This window comes from Harpia harpyja, chromosome 1, assembly GCF_026419915.1.
Source record: "Harpia harpyja isolate bHarHar1 chromosome 1, bHarHar1 primary haplotype, whole genome shotgun sequence".
Lineage (NCBI taxonomy): Eukaryota > Metazoa > Chordata > Aves > Accipitriformes > Accipitridae > Harpia > Harpia harpyja.
In genome coordinates, this window is record NC_068940.1 from 39,773,191 (window position 1) to 39,795,241 (window position 22,051).

The 22,051-nt window shown below is 35.8% G+C and overlaps 1 protein-coding gene across 10 annotated transcripts in view; it reads left to right on the plus strand.

Annotated features, from left to right (window-relative positions):
* The window catches only part of ZMYND8 (zinc finger MYND-type containing 8), a 60,116-nt gene that overhangs the window by 12,864 nt on the left and 25,201 nt on the right, over window positions 1–22,051 (plus strand). For 9 of the 10 annotated variants that reach the window (XR_008235400.1, XM_052788450.1, XM_052788463.1 and 6 more), the window contains 6 exons: window positions 11,348–11,496; window positions 15,999–16,217; window positions 17,112–17,225; window positions 18,967–19,059; window positions 20,247–20,334; window positions 20,971–21,026. Coding sequence is in view for 9 of the 10 variants with exons in the window: in XM_052788450.1 (XP_052644410.1) it covers window positions 11,348–11,496; window positions 15,999–16,217; window positions 17,112–17,225; window positions 18,967–19,059; window positions 20,247–20,334; window positions 20,971–21,026 (719 nt within the window). In the remaining variant the exon portion in view is untranslated. The remainder of the gene's footprint in view (window positions 1–11,347; window positions 11,497–15,998; window positions 16,218–17,111; window positions 17,226–18,966; window positions 19,060–20,246; window positions 20,335–20,970; window positions 21,027–22,051) is intronic. The other variant, XM_052788491.1, reaches the window with a different exon arrangement.

Genomic DNA, 22,051 nt, shown 5'->3' on the forward strand with positions numbered 1-22,051 from the left:
TGCATTAAAACCAATTAGCCTGATGCAGACCTCTTCATGAACATTCATTCTTGTTTTGGCATAAGCAGTTTAATTTTAATTGCTATAAATCAATTCCAGTTCAGTTTAAGCTAAGCTGAAACATGCATTGTTTAATCTGTTACAAGGTTGTTAACATAGCCTTTGAATAGCCTGGTTTAAGTAAGGTGGTGGTTTCAAAGCAGCCTAAGCTGGTCAAACTGCTCAATGTAGCAGTTTTATCCACTTCCTTCCATACCTAAGCTGGCAGGAAACTAACTGAATCATAAAACATGAATAGATTTCTACTAGCTTAGTGTGCTGAAATGGCTTGGTAGACTGCCAGAACTGGTGTAAGAGAGAGGGCACGAATATACCAGTTGGGTGCAGGAAATACAGAGCTTTGTTAGCAAGCATTTAGATAGGGTTACGCTGTAATGAAGCTAGAGCTTAAAAACATAGCTGACACTTCTTTCTTACGCTTTATAATGTGATATGTAAGAGTGAGTCTATAGCTGTGGTCAGAGCTATGCAGCCCTACACGCTCATCTTCAGCTGCATTTTTCTATCCTTCTCCTTAGGCTGGCACTGATGCTTATGCTGTTGCATAGTAAGCTATATCAAGCAGCTGATGTAGCAGAAAATTGATCATTTTTTGTAGTATTAGTTTTTGCCTAGATCATGAACTGATTAATCCTATTATTACACACAAGTGCCTGTCTGTAAAAAGTTGTGGGGACAGGCATCTGGTGAGGTGGGGAAGGGGAGTAGAGTTACTGTAGCAGTTATAATTTAGATCTGCTTATAAGCTGTGCTTGTGCAGCTTTACTAAAGGTTTTATAATACACCACTCTCTTGATCATAACAAGAAGGCATAAGGCATCTGAGAACTGGAAATGGGAAATGACAGCTTAAAGAGAATACAAAAACATGAGAGAGTCCAAAAACATAAAATAGAGTCAACAGAGGATTGCTGTTTAGCAAAGGAGAAAGGCCATGGATTAGATTATTATAATATTTTGTCCTCTGCATGCGATACATTAACATGTCTGACACAAACATCTTGTTATATTTCTGTTCCAGCCCTATGGCCTACTTCTTAACCTTGTTTATTAAATATTTCAAGATGGGGCTTGCAAGGCTTTCTGGAGAATTTTCTGAGTATTTCCAGGTTGTGGTTCCAGAGGAGCATAACAAACTTATTTGTTTAGTGCAGTTCTGTCTTCACTTGTGCTTCTCTTTGGACAGCAGTGAACTCTCCACTGGGCTTTTTTATCCTATTAACTTGGAAGAATTTTTTTTTTTTTTTTTTTTTTTAATTCTCAGGTTAGTTTTCTGCTAGTTTATCTCACTTACCTGCCAACAGTAGTTAGCTGTGGTGGTGGATGGACTTCCATGTAAGTTTCAGCTCGTGCTGTAACCATTGACTGTTGAGTGACTAGTCAAAAGGAGCTCTTTAACTCTCTTCTTCCCATCATCAGTCATACATCTCTTATATTGCCTTTACATCTATGCTGGCTCTTAGCCAGCCGCCTTCTGAGTCAGTTAAGGACTTGGGTATAGAATTAGTTTTCTACCTGCTTATCTCACTGAACCAGATTATTAGGGAGTTGGACAGATGTCATTGCTAGGAGCAGATTTGCTGCCATCAGTGACAGCTCTTATCTTGTCATAAAATAATATACTGAGACACTACTGCTTAATGGTGAGAATTCTGACTTTTACAGCTTTTGCATAGCTGCAGGTTTGTGTTGAAGGCTTTGGCCTTGGGGGCTTCTCTCAGTGGTAACAGGTTCAGTTATTATGAATATAAATGCAAAATGACTAGTAAAATGGGATTTCCAGAATACATTATATATTTTGTAACAGTTTCATAATAGTATATTGTGTATCAACTTTCATTGCAGGGATACCAAGTATTTAATCACAGAGATGAGATTCTCACTCCAATGTGAAATGTAATTTGAGAATCCTCCACTGAATAGTAGTGCAGCCCGAGGCTTTTATCTCTAGTTCAGAGCCCTTGTTACTTAGTAATCAACAGGAGGTCTTCAGGACTGCCTTGGGGCAGCAAGTCCCCCTACAGCCAGGCTCTAGTTTATAAACAGCTTACACATTGCAAGTTGTTGGGAAGTGTTTCTTTTTCTCTATCTTCCAAAGTCCTACAATGAAGAAACAAGCAACGCTGTCTTTTTGTGTTTGTGTAAAATTGTAATGTAGTAGGAGTTCATCAGGATTTACACAACCATGGCTAACCTTTGTTATTTATTACATTAAGCAACTGGATTGGGTTAATTGCATCAGTTGAAGTTTCTGGAATGTAAACAGGGCTTTAGTGGTTGATTGCAACTGAATCATATTTCAAAATTCTGTCATAAGATTAAAATGCCTCAGAGTTGAGTATAAGTTCTAACAGATTTATCCATGATTTTGTTAAGTGTTTTGAAGATAATTAAGCTTGCTATAGTACTATAGGTATTGGATTTGAAAAATCATAAATCTATTAGCATCCATTCAGGGTAATAAATATAACTGGGAGACTTCACAGTTCTCAAATCAATATAAATTATTAATTGAAGCCTGTTCTATCAAATCAGACTGTAACGATGCTCACAATGGAGTTAGCATTGCTCCTTTTTCTCTCAGAATTCTTCATTGTTTTCCCTCAACACCATTTAAAGTAAATGCATTTAGTGCTTTTGAGGAGGAGGAAAGAAGAGAGAAGTGACAGCCTAGGTGGAAGTCAGTTTTCTGTTTTTGTTCTTGTTCCTTCTAAAGGCATAGTTACAAATTTCTCTGGGGTAATGGCAGCTTAAGCAGACTTCAGTCACCTTTGTACTCTTGTACCTTCTTTCGTGCTGCCTTCTTTCTTAAGCTAGCCTAGCTGTTTCTTACAGCCATAAAATGGATTCTTTATGAAACTGCTTTCATGAAATTTTTGTTCTTTTGTTCTGTTACATTTAATCTAATTTAATTCCTTGATATGGTTTGCCAAATGTTGGCAGAACTATTTGTGTCATAATAAAAGGGATAGCATGGGATTGGGAATTAATGTTAACAGAAGAAGCCTTGAGCTGGCTCGGTTTAAGTAACACTTCTGCTGAGTGTCTAACTTGCATAGAACAATTGACTAGGTTTCTAATTGGAAACCTTATTCAGAATTTTGCATATTGGCCCACTTACACTGAGATATCAAAAACCTACTTACATCACAGGAAACTTATTGGTGTAACTAAGTCTCATTGTACTGATACCTAATACTGTTCCTGGAAGACTAAAATAATGCTTTCACTGAAAAAATACATTGCTGTTTCTGGCTCCTGGAAAACCAAAATGACTGCTAATTTTACCATCTTTATCACAACTCACGTTGAAAAGGTTGTTTTTTTGTTTTGTTGGGGTTTTTTTACTGTTTAAACAAATGTGCTTCTGACTTCCCCTCTTCTCACTTTCTGAAAATTTCCAGCACAGAAGAGTTTTGTTCTACAAGCAGTAGATATAGCCACTTTATAACAGCTCAATTTTCATAGAACATGCATTTAAAATATACGAAAATTAGGTACAGAACTTGAATAATTAATACTCTTATGAAAGTATAGTAAACTTGATGTAGTTAAGATAAAGATAATTTTTTTGAATGTCTGAGCTTTATTTTGAAATGCAGAACTTTTCTTCCCTTCCACACCAGCTCAAAAGAAAGGGTAATTCTTTGCTTACAGTAAAAAGCTTTTATACTGCAGTTTCCACACTTATTGCGAAAGCTTTTGTTTTGTTTGCCTAACCTTTTTGTAAGGTTGAATTCGAAAATCACGACATATAGTAAGACTGATTTACTCAGGCTTTTCTTAATTGGCTTGCTACCCATTACACTGAGGATGCAACACTAAGGCAATATATGCTGATCTAAGTCAGACCTGCTGTGCATGCTCCTTTGTCAGCCACATTTCCACCCTTTTTCTTTATACTGGCACTGTCAACTTTGGGACTTGTTGGTATGCCAATCAGCTGAAATGAATTTTTGAGGTTTTTGTTGGTTTCGGCCATATCAGTTATCTAAACCATCTTGCTTCCTGGGTGAACAAATAAAAGTGCTAGAGAAAGGAAAAGGGAAGAAAGTGTATCTGTGGAAGGGTACTGTGAAGCCTTAACTTAGATCTGTGTAACTTGCTGTGGATTTCAGCTCTCATTAGGGCCTTATGGGTAGAGAAACTAATGCAAGTGTAATAGATGCTTAGAAATACATATGTAGACACCATTTCATTTTGGTTTTAGTCTGGAATTCCTTTGATTGCATTTAATTTAAGGAAGTTTTTAAATTAAAAATAAAAAAGATATATGGAAAGGAGGGCATAAGGGGATGTAAGATGTCACTGCAATAAGTCTTTGGTACTAAGCAGTTTATGCTGTGTTCTTACAGTAAGGCATGTTGATGTTACTTGTTTTCAGGAAGAATTACATCTGGGTATCATGGGAAAAGCAAGGAAAACATTTTACTTTTACACGTTTTCTGAGTTGGCACCTGCTTCTGTTGAGAAAAACGAGACTTCTCAATTAGTTGTCAGGGATCATTGCTATTGAATGCTCACAGTACAGCACTTGGCAATGTGTAGAACATAGAAGGTATGGTTGTGGTCTATGCCCCATATGCTGCAGCAAGACAAGATCCCTGATATACAATAACATACTTTTGTTTGGTTGGTTTTTATAGTTTTTTCTAAGCTAAACGTAGTAAGTCACAATCATAGTTTATCTGCTTAAAAACTGCATTACCATCACATAAAATTGACTTCTAAAATAGTCATAAAGTGTGACATTAAGTTGCTTTAGGGTTTAAGTATGCTTTTTTAGTCTGTCTCCTGGGAGCAGTAGTTACTCATCCTTTAGTCACATGATGGAATACTGAAAGAAAGATTTTAAACTTCAGGTGAAGCTCAGGTTAGCGTGTTGTTCCCCAATGGATGGTTTGCGAGAGCACTCATAGGTGCTTATGTCAACCTTGGCAACATAACAGAGCAATTAATAATAACCTAGTGATGTAAAAACTGGTAACTTTTAATGAGAATTTTAAAAGTTACTTCAGGTGTCTGTGTTTTCATTTGCACTGGAAACACAATTTTGACATAATGCTAAGAAAGCAAAATCACACACTTAAAAATCAAGAAATAAGTGGAGTAAGGTTGCTTGGCAAGTTAATTCATTAGTACGATTAGTTTATCAATGAAATGTTCGTTTATTAATGTACTGTAATGCCCTTCATTTAGTACACAGAGCGTTTCATTTCTTATTAACCTTCTGAGTGCTGAGTAACTGCAAGTGATCTCAGTCTTTTCAGTTAGAAAGGGTGGGTGCACAAATTGATGCCTATCTGAAAAGTTTGATTCAGGTTGACTTGCTCAGTATATGATAGGAGTTTTGTAGAAGAAGCAGGGAGATTGCAGGGATATGTGCTAACTGGTGACAAACTGGCATGGTGAGATGCTCTCCAAAATGAGACCATTCTTGCTCATTAAACACCTTTTTAAAAATATTTGCTTGGCATAGAAGAGATCACACAAATTCTTGCTGTTCCTTTTTGGAGCAGAAACTTGAATCCACCTCCTAAGTAACTGTTCTAGTCACCAAGTTATTGCATAGTTTAAATTTGGTCTTTTTTGTTCTTTCTTCTTGGATGTGTTTCACTTTGTTCAAGTAAAACATACTAAGTTAAACTACATTGGGGAAGTGATCCAGGTTAAAAATTAGCTTTCCTCCTGACAGGTTATTTTAACAGGGATCAATTTCTTGATTCGGTTCACAGCTCAGCTACACAAACTCTTCTAACACAGCTGGAAGAGCCAAGGAGGAAGAAGCAGCAGTGTGGGCTAAAAGGGGCACTGCTGTTGAAAGAAATTCACACAAAATGCAACTTGAGCATTTTTTATCTTAATTAGAATTGGAAACTATAACTCAATTTAAGTAGATGCTACCATTCTTATTTTACGTGAACTGAATTAAAAGATTGTTCTATTATTAGGTCTCTCACAGATTCATAAGTTGGCAACATATAGTGGTAGTTAAAGACGTTAGCCTATTCCACTAGCACAACTAAATCTGAAAGAAAATGCCTGTGCATTGCTGTTTTCCTGCTTATTCCTTAATTTTTCCATTTACGTCTTACATTGCCTCAAGAAAATTTCTGTACATTTCAATAACTTGCAAGCTGAAAAAAAAAAGGTGTTTTTCAGGTCAGTTTTTATATGTTGTCTGTGAGTCACCACTAGTTTATTTGAAAATCCCTAGTATGCTCAGGTGTGAACCACAGAAGAAAATTACACTAGTTTAAGTATTTTTTTGGAATCACTTCACGGAGCATATATGTCTGTGTGATCATTTGGTTTAATCGGTATTGAATCAGTTCCTTTTCTGTTGAAGTATAGTTTGGATTTGGCTGTGACTGAATTGTAATTCAGTTCTGGTTTAGATAAAAACAGTTTAACACTTTTCCTGACCCTTAATCAGTTAGTTTAGGAAAAAACAGCATTTAAAAGTGAGAAGCATCACATTATGGGGGCAGGCCATTGATGAGGAACTTTACAGCTGATTTTCTTTTTTCATACTTAGAGCCAAGGCACAATGTGCAGTGTCATGGGCACCTTCTTTGTAATCCTCACAATCTGAGGCTGAAGAGCTGAAAGGAAACTGGTGTGCTCCACTGGTGGCAGCTTTGTGCCTGGGAGTAAGAAACGGAAGCCAAAGGACAGAAAACTATACTCTCCTGTTACTCTCCTCGTTTAAGCTGTGTCTGCCTGTATACAGTCTGGAAATAAAAGTCTAAGTCTCTTCAGTGAGTTACGGTGAGGGCTTTATTTGCTGGAGAGAAACTCGGGCTCAGAGATCCTTGCGAGTACCTTGAGGAAGTTGTTTGCTGTAGAGAGAGACAATTCTGCAGATCTCTCTGCATTGGGAAAACAAGGCTTAAGGCATGGTCAGCACTTCACTGTAAGAGTAGTTTATTTATGACTGCCTTTAGGTATGTATGGAAAGTCTCTGTTGAGAACTGCAAATTATAATAAAGAAACAAAGTGTTATATTGTACTTGCTGTTCTGAGCCATGTGGTGATGGAAAGAAGAGAAAATACATGATATGATGGTGGTTTTGCTGATCACTCTGAAAGCAAAGAGTTCCCATGCTGAATAAGCTCCATTCTATTTCAGTGAAAAAAACCCCCATAGAATTCAGAGCTTGTTTTGGTTTTAGGTTTGATTGCTTTGGTGAAGTTGTAGGGTTTGGTTTAGCTGACACTTGATGCTGCAGTGTTCCTTCCAGGATGGCTGTACTGGCTCAGCTCTCATGGGATATATGAAGTGTATGCCAGCCAAAGGAGTTCTTCTGCCACCTTCTGTGCATAATTAGCTAAACTGAAAACAAACCCTTAGTCTTCTGTCAGCATGGTTGTACCTGTATTAGGATTTTTATTGTCATAATTGCTTAAGGATTGGAGGAGGCAGACATTACATTTTTCACACTTTTAGGTGACATACCTTACCTGGCAATTCTTTGTATTGTCATATCAATCTAAATTTTGGCCTAAATGGAGTGGCAGGCAGATTTGCTTGAATTGAAACAAGTAACAATAATGGTCTCCGACACATTGTATTGGTTTAGTTCAGCCTAAGCATGTAAGAATATAACTAGTCCTAAATGCTGCCTACAAGTATAAAAGGGGAGGGGTGGAAAGGAAAAAAAAAATCACATTTCTTAGTGTCAAAGAAAACTCAAAACATGAAAAGTTTTTGTTTGTTTATTTAAACCAGCTTAACTACATTTTGCCAAAATTTTATAACTTATGTCAACAGAAAAGTTTGTCTGAGAGCCAACACTACATTTCTGCTAAGCAGCACTGCTGAAATAGCTGTGCCTACATAACTCTAGTGGCAGACACTTGTCCTAGGATTGTTGAAATTACATGTGGTGTTAGCCTGGTGCAGCTATTCTAGATGAATAAAACTCAGGATGGGCAAATGCTTCTACATCTCTCTTCCCTCCTTCAGTTATATCTTCTTCCATCTATCTATTCATATGTTTTTCATATTGATTTATAGTTTTCTTTATCATTATCTTGACACACGTTACCAAGCTTTTGGTCAATCAGAAGTCACCATATAGCACCATGTTTTCCATAGAATTGTGTAGAAAAAAGTCAAAACTACTGCTTTTTTCTGTGCGGTTTGGGGGGAAGAAAAATTTCAAAGCTTTCAGGAACTGAAAAAAATGGTAACTTCACAGCTGATGAGGTAACAATTGCATCTTTCCTATTTCTGGACCCATCTGAAAAACGTGTGATGCTGATGATAGTAGGTAAGATTGGCATTTTCACAAATTAATGTAGACCAGTGCAACTTTTCTTGCATAGAAGTTCTTCCACTATACCATTTCCATCTTTCTTTATATTTTCTTCCATACATGTAAGTAGCATATGTTCTTGAAATGCAGTTTAGTCTGGAAATATCTTTTCAGAATACTTCTTGAGCTTGCATCATGAGTAAGTTTTTGTGGGATCATAGTTTTTTTGAGGGTATTTTTTCAAAATGTTTTGCTATGTTAATAAGTGTGTGGCTTCTTGACATTGTTCCACTCTTTCCACTAAATAATACATTATTGTCAATAAACTTAAACATATATGCAAGCATTCCAAGGTTAACATCAAGATTACATCATATGTATCACTCCTATTTTTACATCAGTATTGTTTGGCCTTCTTCACAACAGAAAAAAGTAATTTCTTCCATAGTCAGTTCATGCTCAACTATTGTTCCAAATACTTTTTTTCTATTTAAAGTGCATAGGTTGTTAATCTTATCTCCATTTGTGCAAATCATTATTGCAGCCAATTTTATTTTTCCTTATTGACTGTTTTCCCTCCACATTTGCACAAAATGCAGAAATCATGTAGAAATCTAATCCAGTTTCTTTATTGTGCCATAGACCCTCTAAGATTTGTGCCATGTGACAAATTATCTTACCTTTGAACGCAATTCAGTGTAACTTTTCAATTTGACAGGGCATTATTCCGAATACAGTTTTAAGCTAAACTGTGTTTTACTAGCTCACTTGTTAGACTGTCTAATGAGAAGGTGTCAGTGGCTACATTGTGTGCAAGACTCCTTAAATATGTTAAAATCATTCCTTAAGAGGAATGTTGTAGCTCAACAAAACTGTCTCATTCAGTAAATAGTTAAAAGTCAGATTGGGAGGTGTTTGTGGGAGAAAGGTGTTTGTCCACTGCCTATGTGAAATAGTCTAGTGCTGTGGTTTTCAGTATTTATCTATCTGGGGAACTTTCAGTATTTTTTGGTGGACTTTTTTATAGTTAATTTAAATCTGTTGAGAATAGACACTCTCTGATAAGTTGATCCAGTTACTTCTTGTTGTTCTTGTACCTCTGATGTTCATTGGAGACTTCAGGTGAAGTGTTTCAGTGAGGTTTTGGTGACTTGGCAACCTGAGACAGCTCAGCCCATCACCCAGGGAGTCCTGGAAGGCAAGAATACGGATCCAGGAGGTAAAGGATGTAGATCATGGCAACCAGCAGTTTGATTGCCTCTGGCTTCTGTCAAATAGCTGCCAAAAACTGACAGAAAAAACTTTAAGGCAGCATTAATACCAAAAGCAGCATTTCTCCTTCTCGCTACATATTCCCATCCAGTATAACTGCTTTGCTGAATGCATTAAAAGCGTTCGTGTGGCTGTGTAGTTAATGGGGTCATTGAAAAAAATTACTCAGAAAAAAGTTATTTTTTAGACAGGTTTTATTACTCAATTGTTTAGTGTGCAGCCACAAAACATTTGCACTAGCACGTGTGAGTAGGGGATTGAAAATATGGGAATGACTTTGGGGAGAGTTCAGTTGTTTCTCTCTGATATTGATGACTTCTGATCCCTATGGTTTTATCTGTCATTTTGTTTTGTTGCATGCATTAAAAGCTTAAGGAAAAATTAAACGTGTAAAACCAACTCTGTTGAACTTTCACTTGTATTTTGTCAAGATCATTTCACTGTTCTATGATTATCTATTACAGCTGATTGCACACTTATTTCTTTTGGAAAATGTCAGTAAGTTCTTTGTAATTGAGCTGAGCATTCCATATTCATTAGGAATCATGTAAATTTTGTTCTGAGAAAATGAAGTTGCAAATGCTCTTATTTTTACCTCGGACATTTCTGATGAGCTTGTCAGTGATTTTTTTTTAAAGTGTATTGACTTTTTTAAGGCTGTAAATAATTCCTTCTGAATATTCTAATGAACACAAACCAGTGACCAAGTAAAGAAAGATGAATTAAAAATCTTTGAAGAATTAAAATAATTTAGCATAATTGGAGGAGTGAAGCAGACATGAAGATCATCATAATAAGTATTCATTTGATAGAGCTGTGTCTCAATTTCCTTCTAATTTTTTAAAGAATTTTGTGTGTGTTTTCATAAAATGCAGTTCAGAGCCACCAGGGCTACTTGTTGCTCGTGTGATGAGTTTAGACTAAGACGACAATCCATGACTTAGAGCAGCTGAGACACAGACACGCGCTCCCTTCTGCCAGCTTTGTTACTTGGGATAGTAACTCCAGGCATAGATGGAAGCTGTGACTTATTACTTGTAATTTGCTTGGTTGAATGTGAGAACTCTTACTGTGGGAGACAGTGAAAAGTTAGGTCACTTTCTGTTTGTTGCTCTATCTTGCTGTCAAAGGTTACTACTTGACTGGGAGTCTTGTCTTAATTTTATGTTTATACAATCCAATTTAGCAGGTACTACAGATGACTAAGTATTTGAGGTAGCATATTTATTTCCAGACGACAATTTAATTTTTTCTATTTCTATTTCAATAAGTTTATTTAAGTATGAGAAATAAATGATAAGGACTGACCTTCCTCTTGCCAGATTTTAACTTCTGTTGCTTATATTCCTAAATTACCTGAATGAAGCTGTCAGGAACTGTTAATGTTGTTTCTCTGCTTTTAAAGTGTATGACATAAATTAGCATAGCACTCTGCTAAACTACAGACATAACTGTTGTTATACTTTATAACATACCAGAATTTGAGATGAGGTGAATGGCCAGAATGCTGTGGGAAAAGGAAAAAAAATATTTAATGTTAGTCTAAATTACTGAATTGAGTTGAGAATTGAGAATTCACTTAACAGTGGCATTGCTTAGCAAGTCTGTGCTTCCAGTTTTGTGAGTGACTAGGTGAAAGGCAATTGAGAATTTTTATTCTGTTCAGTGAAGGAGTGTGAATGACAAACCATAACCTCGTTTGAATGTTTTTCATTGAAATGCACTCTTCAACCATATTGTTTGCATCTGTTATAGATCCTGGCTCTGCTGAACGCACAGCACAAAAAAGGAAATTTCCCAGCCCTCCACATTCCTCTAATGGTCACTCGCCACAAGATGCATCAACAAGTCCTATAAAAAAGAAAAAGAAACCTGGTCTATTGAACAGTAATAATAAAGAGCAGGTAAGAGAAGTCATGGTCTTGTTATGCTAGAATATGAAACAGTGAGGGATGTAGAGACAGCTATGGGAGCTCTCTTCTCTTTAGGAAGCTCCATTTTTGTACTCTCAGAAGTGGATATTCATTTTTGAATGCAGTGGGTGTAGGAGTTGTCATTATAAGTTGCATTTGGATATTCTTTTATTTTTATTTTACATCTGTATGAGAAAGACCACCTGTGTCCTGCTGTTTGATTTCATAAAGCTAATACAATGTATAACCAATACATGCAATTTTTAACAAAATTATTATGAAGGATTATAACAACAACAACAACAGTAATAGCTGTTATTAATTAAAACCATTAAAAGGAAATGTTCAGTGACATAATATCCTAAATTAAGAAGGATGTCATAATGTCAGTGGAAGTCCCTCATCTGCTTTCAGTCCTACTGCTAATTATTAACAAAAGTCCAGCTCCTTCCTTTGTACTCTTCAGATTCCCTCCCCTTACTTTAAATTGCTGGGCAGTGTACACTCCTACCAAATGAGTTAAATCAAAGGGTCACATTGACAGTCCTTTTCAGTCTTCATGCTTGAAACCTTATTTTCAGTGTCTTCTGAATACTGAATTTATAGCATTTGTTGCAGTTCTTAAAAGAATTTGACTCCAGGAGACTTCGACAATTTCTGATTCATTGTATGATGCAAGTGAAAGAATTATATTAAGTGTATTGAATAGCAAATACTGTAAAGCATCTGCATCATCTTGGAGGAGATTACATGAAAGCAGTCTTTAGCCTTACTGAAATTGTTTTTCATTTAATTTAATAATGACATGTCTGTGTATTTTTCAATGTTTTTTGCCAGGATCATATAAATACAGGATTAAGTTCTGAGAGTTTAAAGCACTTTTTCCTGGTGTAACAGCATCCACATTAAATATTATCCTGGTACAATTGCACTTGTTAAGAAAGAAAACGAAATTCCTAATCACTGCAGTTGTCCTGAAACAAAGACTTTGAATAAATCAGGCCTTGCTAGAGAACAGTCTTACAGTGTCAAGCGTATTTTATTTAAGGATAATTGGGAGGTCTAGTAATAGCATGTGTAGGCATGCTTGCACTAGTTTAATGTGGTCAGTTTGGCTTTTACTGAGCTTCACTGCAGGCTGTATAAATTCCTCTACATCCTGGACATTTACTGCGGAGATGTTGCCCCACTGAAGTCTGAGCTTCTAACTGTGCAGTGTAGAGATAATTTTACAAACAGTGGAATTGAATCTTAGGGTACTAATTTCCACTTTTTATTCATGCATTTTAAAACATACGTGAAAACACAACTGCAGTTGTTGAACCTGATACATTCCCCTCGGTAAATCCTTTTCTGTTTTCCAGGTATCTCAGACCTGAAATATTACAGGATAGAATAAAGTTGTATATCTAATGAAGAAAAGCAATCAGACTTGCTTATTTTGCTCTCTTTGTTACAAGTTAGCAAGAAAATACCATCTGTTTAGTTTTGTTTAGCTTTTGCAAGTTGTTTTTAATTTAATATTTTCTTGCATGTCAAATTTGAAATGGGCATGTCTGAAGATTGTTGTTTCTAAAGTAGGTGCAAAATTCTGCTCTATATGGTAGCAGGAGTTGTTGAAGATTATTTTACTGCTGAACAGATGTGAGCTAAGCACACAGTTACTTGTTTTGCTTTCAGGTTAAGTTTCAAGTTTAATGTAGTATAATGTAGCTGATAGTTGTGGTTCTGATTGGCTGATAAATCCATTTTGACATATGACAACATCACTGGAAACCTAACTTAATATTCTACATTATGAAGTGTTTTAATATTTGAGTATTTCAAGATACCATTACTAAAGTTATAGTTGCATGAAGCTTCGTATTACATGTTGTGGATGCAGTAACAGATCTTCAGAATGGTGCCAACAGGTATTTAAAATGTTGAAATACCAGGAAAGAATTATGGAATTGTAGAATGTAGCTAAGACAGGTTAAAAATCAGGAACTTCTGACACTTAATTGGTCAGTAATAGTGTAATTGAAGTTGTCAGCTTGTTTTAATACTAGCTTCAATATTAATTTAAACAATAGATATAGTGATCTTTTTCTCCCCAAAACAGCACTACAATGCTTTCCTTTTTTCTTCAGTTTTCTGTGTCATTCTACAAGTCTTAACTTTTTAATAACAACTTTAAAACAAGCTACCACCTATTTGAGCTTGAATTGACTAGTTGTGAAACAGTTGAGAAAAAAGCTTTTCTTTCAAAACTGTTAAAATTTAAACTCTTAAAACATTTTACTCTGATTAGAACAAGTGAAAAGGTCCTTTGATGCAGTTGAATCATTCATTTTCAGTCCTTTAGTTTTGTTGTTTGGGTCTTCTTTGAGTCTCGGAACCTTTTTTTACAGAAAATAAATTCCTCCAATGCTCTAGCAAGAACAGATTTCTCTTCGGTTTGGATGTTATGAGCTGATTTCTGTGGAATATTTTCACAGATTTTATATTTGTCTTAAAGCAGTATCTTTGATTCTTAGGAAGTTAGTGTGGATATACTGCTTATACCACTTCAAAGTCAGAATATGTATTAAATTCTTCTGGTAATTTCCTTTATCTGCAGTTGAGGAAATGCCCCATAGCTGCATCTCCACGTAAACACTATTGAGATTTTGGTCTCACGGCTGTGTTGCATATAGCTGCAAACAAAACATGTTTCTGCTCTGTAAATTGCAACTTTCCCTTCTTCACTTTGGGTTTCCATATGCCTTTGTATCTGTTTGAATGATGGTAGTAGTAATGCATTCGAAATGTAGTTAAAGCCTTATGCTGTCCCTCTCACTCCACAGGATCTCATAGAACCTTCCTTCTGAAAGTCTTGTCATGTTATATGATTAAATATATATATAAAGAAAGTACAGAAAATAACACTTCGCCCATTTCTGTGGTGGAACAAAGTATCTATTTAGTAGCCGTATCATCTGTAGAATAGAAAATGAAAAACGCCAAAATTGATAGAATTTCAAGTAACATTTTAGGTAGCAGAATGCTTTGGGAATGTTTGTGGGTAACATCCTTCCTTTGCCTAAAATATACAGTGTTAGATAATTGCAGATGATATCTCTTCTGGTGTATCTTTTGAGATACAACATCTTCAGCTGGGTTGTCACTTCTGCGTCATCTAATTTGACTTTGAAGGTCCTCTATTCATGCAAATAATTAGACCTTGTCCTTTGTAGCTTTAAAAATCTAGAAATATCATGGTCCAAGCTGGCATGCTGGTGGTTTCTTGTGACATTAATTTATGCCCTGTGTGACTAATTTTGTACAGGATGCTGCAAAGGTATGGAACATGCATATGGTTGCACTGTTCCATGAGTCATGTGGGCATGTGACAGCTCACAGGTCTAAGAACTGGAAGATGTGTAAATGGTGTAGGATGCATGCAAAATTACCTGAGAACCAAATAAAATGGTTCTGCAAACTACAGGCATTTGGATAGTTACAAGTAATGTCATGAGGAAATGGTTTTACATCAAACAAAAAAATCACAGTAAATAAACTGCCTAAAACTCAAATTGTTTCCCTCCATGCCTTCCTCAGCAAACCACCCCTATAATTAATACCAAACAGAAAACTTAAGTTCCCTTGTCATTAATAAATAGAATGTAGTTTTCCAATAAATGTTATCAGCTCTTCAAGGCTGATCTAACAAACTTAAGGTATCTGGGCACCCATTTTAGCCAACCCAGGCTCTTCGCTTCTTGAGTTTTGGCATCAGCTGTATCATCTTTGAGCTGTCTGGGGCTCAAGTGGAAGACTAGTTCATACGGTTTACAAAGTTAACACTGTTTTCTAGTTCAGGCAAACCAGTGGAGATTGTGAGTCTTAAATTCTGATAAGCATATAAATGGTGGATTAAATCTTTCCCAGTGTTCCTGGTCCTGTAGCAGAGGTGGCTGTTCAGGATGTGAATTTACTCCTTTGTCATCCTACTCTATGGTTTGCCTTATTAATCAAAATCAGGACTGGCTTGCTTCGTTGTACAAAGTTGTGAACTACTGCAACTTAGGAGAGATTTGCATGGTTTTCAACTTCTTGTTTCAGGACTAATTTCTTCAGTCGTTCCAGGTTTAGCCACCACTAAATATCTTAGTATTTAGCTTGCACAGCCCCATGAAATTCTGAGTTTAGAGGACCTAATACCTTCTATAGCAATACTTCTTTCTTGAAGATAAAAGTGTTTACTTACTTTTGTTGGATTGCATGTCTTGCACTCAATGCCCTCACTTGCCACAAAAATTTATTTTCAGTCTTGAGTTCAAACTGGCATTGGACATCTGAATAAGAAGTAAACTCCTTTATGAATGATTTTGTGCAATTAGTAAGATGAGCTTGCATGAATGTTAATCAAACTCTGTAAACTGCTGTTTGCTTATATATTATGAATATTATTATTTGAAAAATGCAAATTTGTTTTGAAACCAAACCTGTTTTTCTTGCCTACATTTCAGTCAGAACTAAGACATGGTCCGTTTTACTATATGAAGCAGCCACTCACCACAGACCCTGTTGATGTTGTACCACAGGATGGACGGAATGATTTCTATTGCTGGGTTTGTCATCGGGAAGGCCAAGTCCTCTGCTGTGAACTCTGTCCTCGGGTTTATCATGCTAAGTGTCTGAAACTGACAGCGGAACCAGAGGGGGATTGGTTTTGCCCAGAATGTGAGGTTAGTTTGATATAAGGAGTGGATTTCTTTCTTGTTTGTGAGATATAAGCAGAGATATTTTGCATTCTGAAATGTTTCTCGTTTATTTCTATATTGCCTCTTGGTAAAGGTACCAGAAAAATTTTTACAGAAGAGGAGGCATTCATTGCTGTGTCACAACTTTTTCTGTGTGTGTACCTGCATTGTGTTTGCCTTCTTACCACAAGTCTTCAACTTCCTTTGTTTCCATTTCTAGAGAAGGCACCATTGCGAAGAGTGATCTCTTCATCAGGCATCTCTAATTCTGAAAACATTCTGCAGTTTTGACTAGTTTAACTTGTTCTTCTTCTAGTGGGCTGATCAGCTCTGCAGCAGTGCAGAAAAAATTTGTACTGTAAGGGCCTACGTAAACAAGTGATTATTTTATTACTTTTTTTTTTCTGCAGGGCTGAGGAAGAATTTAATCATTCCTCTCCAGTGATTCCTGGGGAGAGAATACTTAGCATTGAAGTATCTTTAATGAAAGCAAATTGGTTAATCGCATGTTTTTCTTTGATCACATATTATATTAGAGCCCAGGTGACCTCACTCGTTCATATTGCTGTGAACCTGCATTGTATTTGGGAGTTTTATGTATTCACACATTCACTTTGCGTGATCTTGAAAACGATGGAGAATTTTCTGGTATTTTCCCTTTTTTTTTTTTTTTTCCCTTTGGTTTTTTTTATTAACATACCCAGAACAAAAAACAAGTAAAACAAGTGCCTGAAGTACTTATATACTGCATCATCAGAAATGTTTTGTTTCTTATAAGATAGTTATTATCTTCCATTTGAATGCTAGAATGTTTCAGTAGAGAAGAATCTACCTAGAAATGTTTGCTGACGAAATATTTTTTTTAATCTTAACTTTTAGAAAATCACAGTCGCAGAATGCATAGAAACACAGAGTAAAGCTATGACAATGCTCACCATTGAACAGCTATCATATTTACTGAAGTTTGCACTACAGAAAATGAAACAGCCAGGGGTAAGGAAGATTTTTTTTTTTTTCAGGTTTGTCATAATCCTGGGTTTTGCTTCCTTTTGTGGATTATGAACCTTGTTTATTTTATCAGATTGTATGTGACCGCTTCTGTGCTGTCTACCACCTGTCTAATACAGACAGATTAGTTTAGGCTGTATAGACTGTTGCGGAATGCATTTAAAATGTAGTTTCTGGATGTAACTTCTGGATGTAGTTTCAGTGGGTGTAGTGAAAATATAACGTGGCTTTCCAGTGGGACATGGTGGTTTCTTACTCTCTGAAAGTGGACAATGCTGGCTCTGAGATACAAGGGGAATGAGGAGACATGATCTCTTACTAGTACAGTTATATGGGCAGGAACCCTAGGCACAGAGACTCTTATATTATTGGTTATACCTGTTGAAAACCTATCTTCTATCTGTTAGTAGAAGTTGTTCTTACCACAAAAGTTATTTGTATCATATACTTCTAAAATGTTGCAGAAATTTTCCTCCACGTGGTGAAGACCTGTGGCATTAAATTTTATGCCATATGAGGCTGCTGTTCTATGAATTTTTATCATGGAGGTAGAATTGGTTTTCCTCCAACTTGTACCTATCTCTGTGTGTCTGTCTTAGACTCACTTCTCAAAATCACCATGCCACAAAGTTTCAGCTATTCCAGTCACTCATTCTTTCTTCTAAGTTTCAACAATTCTGGTCACTTGTTCTTCACCATGCAAGCTTTGCCTAGTTTTCACATGTGTGAAGATATCAGTAAATCAAAATACAATGTGATGAATTAGCAAGGGTTGTCTTAACTCGTGCTGCCTTCTTGTTCTCTTACGTAAGTTAGAGGAGCAGGGAGGGTGTCCCTGTGCCTGCAGTGTTGTACTGAAATATGTTGGGGAAAACCAGATGTGCAGAATCATGGGCTCTCTGCAACTCTGATCTCTCTATGATAAGTATTTTAGCAGAACAATCATGGCAATTTCTGGGAAGGTTACTCTTAAATACTGACAGATTTGGGCTCTTGGAATCCTTTTACTCTGGAGTGGTAAATACTGTCCTATTAGATGAAGCCATTAGAAGCTTTAAGTGCTGCTTTTCAGTAGCAGTGTCAGTGTTTGTTTATATTGAATTCACAAAGTGTTTTGAAAATGTGGTTAGAAAGCTAATGAATGCTATTGAGATATTTTGCTCTTTAGGCATTTTACTAATAACCTGTTGTTTTGGTACCTGAGTACTTTAATTGGTTGTGTTCCAAGAATTTCAGTCCCTCCACATTAGCAGATACAATGTAGAGTCCCACTGATAAAAGTTTGAATGTGTTTGAATTACCAAGCCACCATTGTTTTGAAAGTTAAGAGTCTAACGAGAGTCTGTAAAAGAAGTATTTGTGAGTCTAGTGAATCAGAAATTTAGTAAGTGTCTTTATACTGCTAAAAACTATGTGTTGAACCTCATCTGATACTCCCCACAAAAAACCCTACTGTAAGTAATAACAGTACCTTTTACAAACCCCCTAACTTCTGCAATTCATTACTTCCAGCATTTGAAAAATAAGTTAAATGAGACCTTTTCGTTCCTCTTGTTCTGCCAATACTTTATTACTTCACAAAATTTTATAATTACCTTGAAAGAATTTTCTCTGACATCACAGTTGCAAGTACTATTAGAAAATGTGAGTATTGTGTCATTGATGAAACTGTTCAGTATTAATAAGCAGTGTGATTTTTTTCTTTTTTTTTTTTTTTTCCTAACAGACAGAGCCATTTCAAAAGCCAGTTTCACTGGATCAACACCCAGATTATGCAGAATATATCTTTCATCCAATGGACCTTTGTACATTAGAGAAGGTTTGTACAAAGCTAAGGGAGGAAGGTTCCTTGAGTTTGATTGCTATCAGTAAGATTTCTGGAGTGTTTGATGGGAGGGGGAGAAGGTTGCTTGAAAATATTTTGATGCCTTTTTTTTTTTTTTTTTTTTTTTTTTTTGGTTATTATAAATGCCAGTTCAGTTACAGCTTAAAAACGATCACATGCCAACTGAACAAGTCCACTATTTTGTCTGAACCAGCAACAAATGTTCAGGAAAAACAGTATGAAGAAGATAAGCCTACACTGATGACTTCTTCCTGTATAAATTCATCTAATTCCAGGAAGGATCCTGTGGGGAGACTTCATTAACCAGAGTTTGCATTTGATCATCATGTTTGTTAGCTATTAATGGATCACTGGTCCATTAATTTGGGACTGTTTGAGTGTATATCCAGGGGTCATTCCAGACTCATTTTACTGATCATTCAACAAGTACTGTAATCCCCACTGCACCTGAGGTGTAAAAGAAAAAAGAAAGTCAAGAGATGGATAATGGGAATTTAATTTTCAGTTTAATAATAATTTAAAAGTTTCAAATCATGAAGAAGTTTTCTTTTCTCTACTGCTTAATGAAGAGTGAAACATTGCAGAGCTTTGTTCTGCTAGGACCTGGTGAAGAGACAACAGGTTTTCATTCTCCATGTCCTTACAGTGGAGGTCGATGTCTTTATGGTATAAAAGTGTAACAAAACCATGTGACTGATTTTATCTAATTGAATTACTTTACCCAGGGGGTAGACTGGAATATCAAACATACTGTCTTATGTACTACGACCAATAATTTTTTCTGAGTCTTGTAAAAATTAAAAAATAAAAATGCTGTGGAGCAATAATATATCGGTAGAATAAATGAAGGACTCAGTTTTCTGCAGAGACGTCGAATGGAACACTGTTTCAGGAAATTAACACTTTTTTTGGAAATGTTGAAGATGCTAGTCTAAATAATTCATTATTTAGAGTTAATTTAGGCAGTTCATACATTTTCAGGGCAGTCAAAAGACACCCTGAATTTGACAGATTCTTAATTATTTAGAATCATAAGTCTTACAGTAAATAAGTAGTCAAATTTTATTAATTGTATGACTGATAGGAAACAATGGTCAGGAAGAAGCTGTCCTTTTTACTTATTTCTGTTTCCTGATACATTCTTAATTTTTTCTTTACAGAATGTTAAAAGGAAAATGTACGGTTGCACTGAAGCATTTTTGGCTGATGCCAAATGGATTTTGCACAACTGCATTATTTACAATGGGGGTAAGTATTAATATGTACTTATGTCCTCAGATATGAAACTCTGAAATAGTTGAAGTCATAGAGCAAGTTGTGGACTCTTCTAGTTGGCAAATGCTGCAAGTGTCTTCCTGTTAATGATTGTAGTGCCTAAACAAAACAGATTATTTTTCTTTGTAGCAACTGGCACACATAAAACTGTAGGACCAAATACAGCCCATGCTGTCACTTGCTCGTTCCACCTTAAAAAAAATTCAAATAAGTTAGAATCATAGAATGGTTTGTGTTGGAAGGGACCTTGAAGATCATCTGGTTCCAACCCCCAAGCTGCTTTAGTGTTTTGCATTGTGCAGCACTTTATAGGAGACCTAAATGAGGAGATCATACGGTGTGTCCCTCACTGAAGGAGTCGTTATCAGTGGTGGGCAGGCTGGAATAGGCTTCAAAAAGGAACATTTAAAGATTGTTACGATGTTATGTTGAGAAGAAAAGTGCCTACCTTCTGCTTTTGCAAGCTTGTAGTTTATACATACATGTTTTACATCATCTCTTTAGATGTTCTCTTTTGTCTTTAATGTTAACTTTTAAATCTAAAACCGGTTGATTTTATAATTCTAGCATGACAATTTTCTTGGTTAAAGCATTTTGTTGTTTCCTCAGGAAATCACAAATTGACACAAACAGCAAAAGTCATCATCAAAATCTGTGAGCATGAGGTATGAGTGCCCCAGATTGTTCTGTATTTTTAAAGTGTTCTGTTTCATATACTCGTGAATGAAATAATATGTTTTCTAATGTGTGTATTGCGTAACCATAATTTTTGTAGGCTTTCTTATGTTTAGATATGCATATCCATGGCCTACAGAACGATTTTTGGCAAGGGCATTGCTAATGTGTCTTCTATCAGGATATTCACTATTTATAGTTAGAGATTTGCAGTGTGGGGAGTGAAGAGAAGAAAAAAAAGTGGACATATGGATTCTGCACAAAGACACCTATCGCCTAAATGAATATTTGGAGTTGGAAAAAGAGCTCCACACCTTCTGATTCATAGATGCATTTTTTTGGTGGTTCTTTTGCTGTAACAATATGAAATTCCTCTGAATAAATGCAAAAATGCATGCATTCTTAGCATTTGCACTGTTTTTATTTCAGTGGCAATCCATAATGTTTAGTATTACAAAAACTTGCTATTCTAAATGTAATATATTTGAACAATATTTCATTTTTTATAAATTATCTGATGATCTGACCCCTTATATTTATGGAAGTGCTTTCTCCATCCCCAGGTTCACACAGCGATATCCATGATTCACATAAATTATGAGAATTTATCAGTTCCTAATAGAACAAAATACATGTATAACCTGAGCCTGATACCTTAACTAGTTTATATAATATGAGCATAAGGAGTAAAATACTTTATTTTTGGTTCTGCGTAAATTATGAAATTAAATGCCCAACTGAGATTATATTTTTGCCACTGGAAGAAATTATGATAAATAATTCTTTATCACTGGAATAAAAACAACATCAAACAAAGGATGTATTTTTTTGACTGGAGTAAACAACAGTAGCATACAATCTGAAGAGGGATGTAAAAATGTGACTAATTTATTAACGGTAATGCATATGTTACAGGGGTAGAAAAAGATGGGTGTCTGTCAAAACAGTGTTGATTTCACAGCAAGTAAATCATAGAATCATTTAGGTTGGAAAAGACCTTTAAGATCATTGAGTC